This window comes from Dromiciops gliroides, chromosome 4 (assembly GCF_019393635.1).
Source record: "Dromiciops gliroides isolate mDroGli1 chromosome 4, mDroGli1.pri, whole genome shotgun sequence".
NCBI classification, from domain to species: domain Eukaryota; kingdom Metazoa; phylum Chordata; class Mammalia; order Microbiotheria; family Microbiotheriidae; genus Dromiciops; species Dromiciops gliroides.
The window spans coordinates 196,472,414-196,485,368 of NC_057864.1; the positions used below are offsets into that span (position 1 = coordinate 196,472,414).

Genomic DNA, 12,955 nt, shown 5'->3' on the forward strand with positions numbered 1-12,955 from the left:
CTTAGAAGTTATGTACCATCTAGGCCGAGACAAGGTAAATTTTTTTTTTTAAGTGAGGCAATTGGGGTTAAGTGACTTGCTCAGGGTCACACAGCTAGTAAGTGTTAAGTGTCTGAGGCCGGATTTGAACTCAGGTACTCCTGAATCCAGGGTCAGTGCTTTATCCACTGTGCCACCTAGCCGCCCCAAGGTAAATTTAAAAAATATTCATAAGTAACTACCTTACCCTGGTATATTATTTATGGCTTGATATATTCCCTTTTCCCTCATAAGAGAATCATATCAAATGTACTCTTGGGTAGGTATGTGTAGCAAGATGGGATAGAAGGGGAAAAGGGGACAAATGCCAGACCAGGACATCTAATGACAGTGGCAATGGCTGTGAAAAGAGAAGGTAATTAGAGAGAGGGGTTATAGCAGATCTCTTCCCTTAAGAACCAAGAAAAGTTCAAGAGTCTTAATGCTTCAAACTAGAGTTCAGAAAATAAATAACGAAACATGAAAGCCCCGGGGGCTGACAGCAAAAGTCTGCTGCATCAGCTTCGAGGGGCAGAACTTATATGGAGGAAGCCCGTGTGGCTCACTGAGATTTAGGATTAGATACTTTACAAAGCCTGAAGTGGAAAGGAGAATTATAGTTTGGGAGTAGGGGAGACAGCGGAACAAGGGCTGCTTTAGCATTTAGGCCAGATTGCGAGATTCTGGGTAGAAAATGGGAGATAAAGAAATTGAAGTATTAGATATAGACCACTTTTTAAAGAAGTCTGACTGGGAGGAGGAGGAGGAGGATCCATTACTGTAAAGTTTTCAAAGCAATTTATACAGACGATCTCAGCAAGGAACAGGGATATCTGTTTCTCTGTAGAAAGGGAAGAAGAGAATGGATAATGATTTGGGAAGTTATGAGGAGTGGAGGAGGGAAGCTGGAACACTTCAATCTTTCCAGTGATGTGGGAGGCAAGGACATATGCTGTAAGTGAGGCTGGGGGCTTTAAGAGAGAGGGAAAGATTCAGAACAGTCACTATGGGGATTGGGAGGCTTGACAAGGAAGTGTGAGGGCCCAGCTGAGGTCATTACCAGGGCAAAGTGTGAAATGCATCATATCTTAGGGGGTAGACTGAAGTCAGATCAGTCATGAGGACATTTCTTAGCTAATGAAGAACTGCCCTTTTTCCTAGACTGTTACCCAGATTTTTAAAAACTCAATCAGCACCAAACAAATAGGCATGTCTGTACCTGGTAGGTTGCCAGGGACACTGAAGGGTTTCTTGACTTCAGACTTCAGCTTGGATGCCAGGAGAAATCTTCTAAACCATTCTTCCTTTTCTCGGCCAGTCCTCCCAAAGAGATACAACGTCTGATCCTTCTGGCCTGTGGGTTTTGTACCATCTGGAGGATGGGTCAACTTCCGATGATCTTCATTCCCCGAGTCTTTCTCGCATGAAGCCTTTTCTTCTGAAGCATCTTTATCAGCCTGGGTCTTGGACATAAAGTCATCTTGTCTAGCAAGTTCAATACAAATGGGGTACTTTTTATTCCAGATGCGTTTTCGTGCCAAACTCTTGGGAACAAGATAAATCTAAAGTAGAGAAGGAAATGGTGATTTCTAAACTAAGGTAAAGTCTGCATAATGGATTAACATCTTATACAACATTAGTAAGCAAGAGGGAAAAAAATAACAATGACACATCCCCTTAAGGCACACTTAATCTCAGACAAAAGACCCAGCAGTGTCTCTCTCTCTCTCTCTCTCTCTCTCTCTCTCTCTCTCTCTCTCTCTCTCTCTCTCTCTCTCTCTCTCTCTCTCCACCTCCCTCTCTCCCACCTCTTCCCTATTCTCTGTCATACACACACCTCATCTCCTTTTGTTCTACTAGAGAGTAATAATACCATTGAAACTGTCAGAAGTATACTAAATTATACTGATGTTCAAAAAGAGCCCATTTTAAGATAAAATATCACAGGGAGAAATGTGATAAAGCAACACTGATACAAAATGCATATTTTCATCAATATTCTCAATTCAAAAGTTCCTAGAGCTTACCTTACTGTCTGAAAGATTGTAGATTTTCTGGCTGACATAGGTGACTTCAGGTTTGGTCTCATTGTAGCTGGCCCTTCTGGATATGTTTTTATTGGGCTTTGAAAGCCTCAAGGTTTCCCCTTCAAGTCGAACAAAGACAGAATGCGTCAAAGTTGCATGATAGGTCTCTGGGTCATAGTTGTAGATCTCATTCATCCATCCCTGGTAGACAATGGAATTCCATTAATAACAATTGCACAACTGGAAAGCTGATTAAAATATACAAGTTGAAAATGCTTAAGGTTAATGGTTTCCCCACAAAGTGAAACACATGACTCTTTACCTTCAAGAAAAATCAAAATAAGGCAATTTAGCAAACACTGATTAACAGGTGAGCAAAGGGTCACCTTTTCCCCCCTAACCCCCCCCCAACCCCAACAAATCATTTAGTATCACAGAATAATGTAATGTTAGAACACAGAATGCTATAAATTAGAAAGAACTTACAGACTATCTAGTCCTACCCCATTTGTTTCTTTGTTTTGCAGATGAGGAATTCACAGTTTAAAATATCATTTTAGAGTCTGGGGAATCTTAGACAAATCTCACCACTTTATAAAAAGAGATGAAAACCTCACAGAGCTTCTTCACCGGCCTTCTCTCCACTTACACAGCCACAAATCCAATTTAAGCCCTTGTTACCTCTTACCTGGACTTTAGGAAAGCCTTCTAATCTGTCTCTGCCTCAAGTCTACCTTCACTTCCATCCATCTCTTCCATTCATCTGCCAATTCTCTCCACCCTCTCTGCCCCCTTCTAATTCCAGTGGTTCTCTATCCCCTCCAGGATCAAATATAGAGTCCTCTTTGTCATTTAAAGCCTGGCTGCTTCCTACCTTTCCAGGCTTCTTCCATTTTATTCCCCTTCACACAGTTCAGTGTCACTAACTCTCCCTCAGTTCTACCTCCCTGGCTTCTTTGCTGGTCACTCCAATTGCTCCCTTCTGCTATTCTCCATACATCCTGATAGTACCTAGTTATTTTACATATTATCTCCCCCATCAGAACATGAATTCTGAGTGTGCAGACCACATTTCTTTTCTTTCTTTGTACCCCAGAACTTAGCATAGCACCTGGGACAAAGTGCTTACTAAATGCTTGTTGACTGACACTGAAGCCTAGAGTGACTGTGGGCTAGTCACTTCAGCTCATTTCTGTAAACAAGAGATAATGATACTAGCACTATCTACCTACCATGGGTGTCCTGAGGAAAGCACTTTGTTAACCCTAAGGATTTTACTAGAAAAGGAGGGGAGGGGAACATCATCACCACCATAATAACTGAGCTGGCTGTCTTAAGGGTTCCAAGTTCTGAAAGCTCAGCTGTGTGGCCTTGGGCACATTCTGTTATCATTCTGGGCCACAGCTTTCTCATCTGTGACATGAAGGTGTTGGATGAGATTATTTCTAAAGTGTCTCCCACTTCTGACATCCTTGGATTCTGTAATAAGCAGGGCTGATGGTCACTGAATTATTTAGTATTTTTTCATGTTGAATTATTGTGGGAATGGCAGTTTTCATTAACACAAGCACAAGTTTGAAGAAGATATCTTTTTGGTAAGTAGGTCAGGAAGGAGGGACCCACATGAAAGTTTTATTCTACTAACTATAGCATAGCAACCTTTCCACACTTAGAGTTTCTAAGGGGGAAACAACTCAATGAGAAGAATATTCATCCAAACCACGATGGTACTTTTTATTGGTCAAATAAATTCTTTGCTTATCTCCAGGTAAACTATGAATTGGTAGAAAATATCATCACAGCCTCAGATTTTACACAGTAAATATACAATTTTCAGTGACTTTTCAGCATTCCATGTCATATACTGGATGTACAATCCTCACTATCTATTACTATTCATTCATGGAAACTGTATGAAACAAATCATTTTTGCCCATAGGGACATGGTTATAGTTAGAAGCTACGTTCCATATCAAGGTCATAGTATTAGATGAATCACGGATCTGACCAACAACTACTAAAAAAAGTAAGATTCAAGAATAAAATCCAATGTCTTTTGAAATGGGGCAATTACTTTCCAAGTCCTAAAAAGCAAACTAGAAAAAAGGAAAATAACAAATTTTGAAGGGACCGTGTAAAAATCGACACATTAAAGCAGTGTTAATAAAGCTAGGAATCAGTGAAGACATTCTGGAAAACAATTTGGAACTATGTCCAAAAAATTTGTTGTTCAGTTGTTTTTAGTTGTGTCCAACTCTTCATGACCCCACTTGGAGTTTTCTTGGCAAAGATACTAGAATGCTTTACTATTTCATTCTCCAGCTCATTTTACAGATGAGGAAACTGAGGTAAACAGGGTAAAGTGACTTGCACAGGGTCACACAGCTAGTAAGTGTCTGAGGCCAGATTTCAACTTAAGAAGACTCCAGGCTTGGCGCTCTATCCACTTTGTCACTTAGCTTCCCCAACCAAAAAGTTACTAAATTCTGAATATCCTTTGATACAGAGATAGCTCTACTAGGCTGTGTATCCTTCCTCTGCCCTGCCAAGAGATCAAAAAAAGGGAAAAGGACCCAGAGAAATATTTGTAATTGTTCTTTCTGTAACTGTAAACTAAACAATTGGGGGGATGGCTGATCATATGGCATATGAATACAATGGAATACTACTATCCTATATGAAATTAAGAAAGCAATGGCCTCACAGAAGCCTGGGAAGACTTGTACGAGCTGATTCAAAAAGTGCTGACTTGATAAAATAGGAGCTCTTGGGGGGTGGGGGTGGGGGTGGGAGGTGCAGCGGTGCATAGATTTTTCTGTTTAGTTGGTGTTATTGGATTTGTTCATTTTCTAAGGTTAAGTTTCATGCCCAATTCTTTGATGCTTTCTTTCATTCAGGTCTTTATAGATAAATATTTTCCTCTATGGATTGCTTTGGCTGGATCCCAACAATTTTGGTATCATGTAAATTATTTATTGTTCTTTGACACACATTCTTTTAGGATTATATTTTTCAGTCTCCATTTACATTTCCAATTTTTCTTCAAATGCCCTTTCTCGATTATAATTTATGTTTTACGGTCATTAAAGGATAGTTTTTTATGCCTTACCTAATCAAGTTTTTATAAAGGTGCCACGTAAAGCTGAGAAAAATGTATATCCCTTTCAACTCCTATTTAATAACTGCCAAAGATCTCTCATGTCTAACTTTTCTTAAAAATTCTTCTTATCTTTTATCTTGCTTATATTTTTTGTTAGATTTTTCTAAGTATGTTGCTTTCAACTTATTCCTATAGTTTGATTAGCTTTTCCTTTAAGTATTTAGTAGCTATTCATTCAATTCATATAACTCTCTCTGTCTCTCACTCTTGCTCTAGCTCTCAATCTATTGAGAGGATTGATATTATTTCATTATCTCTGGAGCCTTTAAGCGTAAGGTAGTTTCCCTGGTTACCTCTTAACTATCTTTTTTGCTGCTGTCTTTCTTGAGATTATAATTATCAACTTGCTTGCTTGGACTATACTAAGCATAATAAATTCTGCTTCAGTCTTTCATTTTAATTCCGTATTGAACCTTTATGGTTCAAGTGTGTTTACTTAAAATAACATGTTGTGTTCTGCTTTCTAATTCATTCTGCAACCTTTCTTCATTTTGTAGCTGAGCTCATCCCAGTCACATTCATGATTATAAATATTAATTGTATTTCCCCCTTGATCTCATAATACTCATAATCTTTGCTCTTTGATGTCTTCCCCTAACAAAAATCAATGCAGTTAGAATAGAAGGGAAAATGTTAAGTGGAGGAAATACTTTTGCAGCAAAGTCCTCTGATAAGGCTCTGAAATCAACAAATATATGGAACTGATAAAAGTATATAATAAGAGCCTTTCTTTAATGGATAATCTAAAGATATACATGGGCAGCTATCAACAACCATATGAAAAAAATGTTCCAAATCATCAATAAAAGCAATGCAAATAAAACAACTTTGAAATTCTATCCCACACCCATAAGATTAGAAAAAATGACAAAACTGGGAAATGACAAATGCTAGAAAGGCTGTGAAAGGACAAGCAAAACAATATAATGTTTATATAGCTATGAACTGGTTTAACTATTCTAGAAATTAATTTGGACATTACCCAAAGTTACTAGATGATGCATACAATTTGATCTAGCAATAGCACTATCGATACCATACCCTAAAAAGGTCAAAGAAACTGGAAAAGGACAAATCTATACAAAAATGTTAATAGTAGCACTCTCATAGCAAAGAACTGGAAATGAATCAGGCATTCATTAACTAAGGAATGGCTGAACAAAATATAGAACAACTGTGGAAATGGAATATTATTGTGCTATGAGAAATGATGAGAGACAGATTTAGAAAAACCTGGAAGGACTTGCATGAACTGACACAGAATAAGGTGTAGAACCGGTAGAGAGCAATTTCTATGGTGACTTTAAGGCAAATAACTTGAAAGGATTTAAGATCTCTGGTCAATAAAATAACCAATAATGACTTCAGAAAACTGTTATGAAGCTTGCTCCCCAACTCTTGGCAGGGAGGGACAGATCACAGGTACAGTGTAAGACATATTTTAAGATATGTCCCAAGATTTTTTTTTTTTTTGCATGATTATTTTGTCTCAAGAAAGGTGGTGTAGTGGATAAAGCATTGGCCCTGGATTTAGGAGGACCTGAGTTCAAATTTGACCTCAGACACTTGACACTAGCTGTGTGACCCTGGGCAAATCATTTAATCCTCATTGGCCCGCAAAAAAAAGAAAGAAAGAAAAAGAAAGGGGAGAACTGGTGCATAATGATAAAGATGTTAAAAAGAAGAAAACAAAGAAAAGAGTATAAATAAAATATTTAAAATACAGCAATGACAGTAAAAAGGGATCCGGATAAAAAAGGCAATTTTGTGACTATCATGTTAAATGTACTAAACTTTAAAAATCCAAACAAATTATATGTAATAGAAATGAAGCGTTTCATATACAGTCCTCTTTTGCTTCTTTGTATTTTGAAATGTTCATGTTGGTATTTTGTCAATGTAACAATAATAAAAAAAATTTTTTTAAAGCCTTAACTTTCTCACTCCTTGTTAAAGCATCTTTGAGATCCAAACTATCCAGAGTACTAAAATGAATATATAACACTAAAAGCCATTCCTCACAGATAAGTGATTAAAGGATCTGAACAAACAGTTCTCAAAAGAATGATAAATTAAGAACCGCATGAAATTTTTTTAAAATCACAGTAAGTACAGAAATGCAAATCAAAGTAACTTTGAGGTTTCATTTCAAATCCAGCAAATTACAAAAATTAGAGCTAAAGAGATTATAGCATATGAATGTGATAGAACATTACTGTACTGTAGAAAAGTATGATTATGATAACTACAGGGAAGCATTAAAAGGCTTATATGAACTGGTACAAAGTGAAATAAACAGAATCAGGAAAACCATATTGTAAGACTACAAAAAACATAAATGGAAAGAACAACCACCAACCACAAAATCAATAGGGAACACTATGCAACTATACTGACCAAGCTTGGCCTCCCTTTTCTTCCTCTTTGCAGAGATAGACACTGCGATATTGCTGAATTTGAGTGATGTGTTGTTTAGTTTTGCTGATCTGCTTTTTCCCCCCTCTTTCCTTTTTATTTGTTATAAAGTATGGCACTCTGGAAGAGGGAGGGGGCATATTGGAAAATCAGTGTGATACAAAAAAAAAAAAGATACAAAAAGTTTTTTTTTTAATTATCTTTAATTTGAAGGAACAAAACAAATGCGCTTAATTTTTTGAAATTATTTTATTAGTTAGCAAACTACTTGCAGCCGTTTTCTATCTCAGAAAATATCAGCAAATTTGGGACACATTTTTTTTTAATAAAAGAAAAATGCCTAACATCTTTAAATGACATTTAATCTGTTGCTGTCTTTGTTCCCAAAGAGGACCATGACAGATGTCATGACTTGTAATGAACTGGATTTAAGTGAGGAAGGACTGTGCAAAGTCACCAGTCTCACTCTTTCCTCCAGAAACATCTGGGTCCAGTGGCAAGATATATATCAGAACAACTAGAGATGGCGCTCGATGTTTTGGGTTTTTTGTTTGTTGTAGTTTTGTGGGGTAACGAGGGTTAAGTGACTTGCCCAAGGTCATACAGCTAGTAAATGTCAAGTGTCTGAGGCCACATTTGAATTCAGATCCTCCTGAATCTAGGGCCAGTACTTTATCCACTGTGCCACCTAGCTGCCCCTGGTTGTTTTTTTTTTTTGTTGTTTTTTTGTTTTGGGGGAATTTTTAAAAAGGCAATTGGGGGAAAAAATAAAAGCAATTGGGGTTAAGTGACTTGCCCAGGGTCACACAGCTAGTGTCTGGGGTGAAATTTCAACTCGGCTCCTCCCAACTTCAAGGCCAGCTCTCTATCCACTGTGCCACCTAGCTGCCCCATGATATTTAAGCATTTTGCCAAGAGATAACCAGCATGTGTGGAGAAAATGTCGGCATGTTCAATCTTTTGATGATAAAGGTTTTTGGAGTTTTCTTGTTTGTCTTATAGCACTTGTCAAATAGGTAAACATTTCATGATGCATTTTCCTCAGTACTTTAGTTTAAAACTCTGAAAATGTTTTTACAGTGTATTGCATATCATTATTTCTTTCCTCAAATACATTTTTTATTCACCAACTGCCAACCAAATGCCATTCACGAGGAGGGTAAGCCAGCCTACCTCAAGCAGAAAGGCATCTGGAAGAAGAAACAAGAGGCAGTTCCAGACAAGTCAAACCACCACCATTACATTGATCACCACTTTTCTTCAGAACCTGATGGAGACAGCCAAGAGCCTTGGGAATAGCAGTGTCTCCCAAGATGGCCCAGCTCCCACAGCCATCATTAAAGGGTGAAATAACTGGGGAGAATGACTACCAATAAGGGGATAAGTGTAAGAGCCCTGAGGGCAGCAGTCATCTGCAGATCACTGGTCCTGCTTTCTGCCCAGCCCTTATGACCACTGTCTAGGAAGGCAACTTCCTTGGACAAGAGTTGAGTCATCAGCACCAACCACCAACCAAAAGCCATTCAGAGGACAGATGAACCCCCCTAGACAAAGCATCCTGATGGAGAGACAGGAGGCAGCATTTACAGGTGGGTCAAACCACTACCATCATCCCTCAGACTGTGATTCCAAGAGCCTTTGAAATAGCAATGCTTCTATTTAAAGCTCAGTGTCAATTTGTACAACATCAGAAACTATGATTTTATCAGTGGAAATGGCATTGTAGAAGAGGCACCACCACCTGCTTTGCCACTGTGCCCTGAGATGGGATCTTTCCATCTGTGTTTTCTCCCCTAACGGAATGTGAGCTCCTTGAGAGCAGGGACTGTCTTCCTTTTCTATGTGTATCCTCAGCAATTAGTACAGTGTTTAGCGCACAGTAAGTTCTTACTAAATGCTTCATTCATTCATTCATTCTTCCTGTGGCTTGTTTCATGAATTTGTAGATTCAGCTAAGTCTGTAGATGAGGAAACTGGAAGGAGAATCTCTCAAATGCTAACATAGATCTGGGATCTCCTCCATAAGGAAGTTCTCTCCAATGATCAAGCAGGCCACAAGCATTTATTAAGTGCTTACCATGCTGCCAAGCACTATGCTAGGTGACAGTGGTATAAGGAGACCAAGGAAACAGTCCCTTCCTTTAAGCAGTCTGCCTTTGGTCAAGGGAGACACAACATATTTCAATAAGTGTATGCAGAATAGATGCAAGGCAATTTGGGGAGGAAGACCACGAGTAAAAGGGAGGAAATCAAATAAGGTCTCATATAGAAGGTGGCATAGCTGACAAGGGTGGGCAGGTGGTATCACCAGTTTCACTGGACTGCAGAATGCAAGAAGGGGAAGAATAGACAATGACATTTTAGGAAAGGCAGGGCTGTGATGGACTTTAAAAGAAGACAAAGGAGCTTTTCTTTGATCCTAGAGCCAATATGGAAACACTGGATCTTAATAAATAGGGAAGTGCAAGTCAGACCAGCCCTTTAGAACAATCACATTGGCAGTTATGTGGAGGCTGGATTAGAAAGGAAGATCAACTAGTAGGCTCTTGTAATGCCTAAGTGACAGGTGATGAGGGACTGAGTTAGGAAGGTGGCTGTGTAAGGACAGAGAAAGGGATATATATGAGAAACGGACCCAGAAATAAGATTTGGCAACTGACTGGATTTATAAAATGAGAGTTAGGAGCTGAGAATGACACCAAAGTTACTTACCTGGGTAGATGGAAGGAGGGTGGTACCCTTGACAGAAACAGGAGAAACAAGAGGATTTTCTCAATGGCACCTGCAGAGCTATTATTAGGGCAGCTAGGTGGTACCATACTGCACAGAGTGCTGAGCATGAAATCAAGAAGGCTCATCTTCCCAAGTTCAAATCTGGCCTCAGACACTTACTAGCTATGTGACCCTGGGTTAGTCACTTAACCCTGTTTGCCTCAGTTTCCTCATCTATAAAATGAGCTGGAGAAGGAAATGACAAACAATTCCAGGATCTCTGCCAAGAAAACCCCAAATGGAGCCACAAAGAGTCAGACACAATTCAAAAGTGATTCAACAACAACAAAAGAGCTATTGTGGAAGCTTATGTCATAGTTAGGTTATAACTGCCTTGAATGGTTGTTGCCTGGCACAAAAAAGTAGAGGTTGGGAGTCTGCATAATAGTAGGATGAGGGGGAAGGGAGGACCACTGGGCAACGTGCTTCCTGACTGTATCAGAGGGAGGGTGGGATCCATTTTCTCAACTTTCAATTTGGTCACGAGTCATCCTCACAATCCCTTGAGGCAGTACAGAATCACTTTAGAGCTCACTTATCTTGAGTATCAGGAATACATAAAGATAAATGGGGAGAAGGGAGAGAGGGAAGTGCACACCAGGAAGGGAGAGCAAAGGGAGAGGGAGAGAGAATTAGAAAAAAAGTACAGTATATCTCTGAACCCATATTGCTGAGCCAATCTAGCTCTGGCCCCCACTAAGAGGCATGCTTCCTGTTGGGGGGTTCAGTAAATCTGGTAACCTCAGTAAGAGCTGAAGGGAAAGGGGAGATATCTAAACGTGAGGTTCTTTGGACTAACTACAAGATAGTGAGCTAGTTGCCAGATATAACCAGCTTTAACTAAGCAAATTTAGATGAGGAGGGGGAAGGGTAGAAGTGCAGTTCTGACCCCAGTGCAGTCAGTCAGTCACATCAGAAGGGTTTGGTACTTCTCCCAGATAGTCTATCCTTCACCACTATGGAATTTGGAGATGGGGGAAGGTGGGAGCCAGGATCGGGGCACCACTATGACAGGAACCTCAGGACAACAACCAGGTTGTGGGTTGCTAGACCTGAAGTGAGGTGTGAGGACAGCAGTTGCCACTGCCCTCCTTCCAAAAGAAAAAACATGCCCTCCCCTATCATGGCATGTTGGGGTAAAACACAACTCACTCCATGCTAGTTACCATTCTCCTGGTAACCTAGGAAACTAACTGCAGAAAAGTGAGGCTTGAGGCTAGATCCTTTCTTCTTTATAGGCTCTCCTACCAGAAAGGGAAGTTTCTCTTAAAAAATTAATTAACTGATTTAAGCCTAGACAGGGGGAATTTGTTTCCTTGAACTCAACCACTGTGAACTAAGTTGAACACTGAAATTCTAGGCTAGGAGAGAAAGCACAAAATTCAGTGAGGTAGAACTGACCTGGAGGACTTCTTACCCACCTCTCTGCACCTTTTCCTAATATACCCCCCCCCCAAAAAAACCCAAACAAATCCCTGAAATACTTCCCTATGGTTGTTTTTTAATCACTTAGAGATTTTTTTAATTGTTCTTTGGCTGCAAAATTCTATAATGTAGTGAAGACTATATATATATATATATATATATATATATATATATATATATATATATATATATAGTGAATATATAATATATATTATAACATACCATATAGTGAAGACAACCCTAGCAACTTAAAAAACCAAATGCACTCCACCTCATGCTAAGCCATCAAACATTCCTGATTTCTCTGTCTCTGAAGCTATTAAAAAGATGATGAACCAGTGCTGCCAGACAATGGCCAGAGTCAGCGAGCCCACAGCTGTCTAGTTCTGCAGACTGATCTTGTGATCTTCACTTGTAAAGGTCACTGGTTTCTTTTCCATTCCCTGCTGAATTTAGAAGTATGTAGTCTGCCTAGAAGGACAGCACCACAAACCATAAAGGACCTTGATTAAATACAGGGAAAGATGATGAGACACAGCTTGCATTTCACAAAAGAAGAAAGCCAGGAGGGGCTTCTCCGATACTCCAACTTTCTGCTGCAGTGCTAATGGCCCAAAGTCATTATTGATAACAGGAACATTGATCAAGATATTGATGATTACTTCAAAGCTGTATTTTTTAAATTTTAGTACTGGCTTAGAAAGTATAAGCATTGCAGAGTCCTGGGAACAGACAATGAATTTTAGATTCCTCTCTCTCTCTAGAAGGAAACAGACACAGGAACTCAGCTGAGATTTGGGGCCTAGGGCTGTGGTAACCCATCATCCAAGAGAACAGTCGACGAGCAGCAACATCCCAAGATTACTGTTCCCAAGGCTCACATAAGGGACATTTTAACAATTCATGAGGCTCACTTTTTAAGATTTATTAACATAGAGGAATAGCCATTAGTTGAACAAACTATCAGATGATGATTATAGATCACAGGACCAAAAGGGGACCTAAGAGTGATCACAAATGTGCACAAAGGAAAGCCACTGAATTAGAGAACCTTTAGCCTCTACAGATGCACACAGAGTTCTAAGAATGTCTGAAAGTCTCATGATGAACACCCAGGTGTTCAGAATAAGTGATCCAG

At 39.3% G+C, this 12,955-nt stretch overlaps 1 protein-coding gene across 1 annotated transcript in view; it reads right to left on the reverse strand.

Moving 5' to 3' along the window:
• The window catches only part of TEX2 (testis expressed 2), a 161,371-nt gene that overhangs the window by 76,100 nt on the left and 72,316 nt on the right, over window positions 1-12,955 (reverse strand). Inside the window, 2 exon segments of the mRNA XM_043963451.1 lie at window positions 1,238-1,580; window positions 2,046-2,246. Of these exon segments, the coding sequence (XP_043819386.1) occupies window positions 1,238-1,580; window positions 2,046-2,246 (544 nt within the window).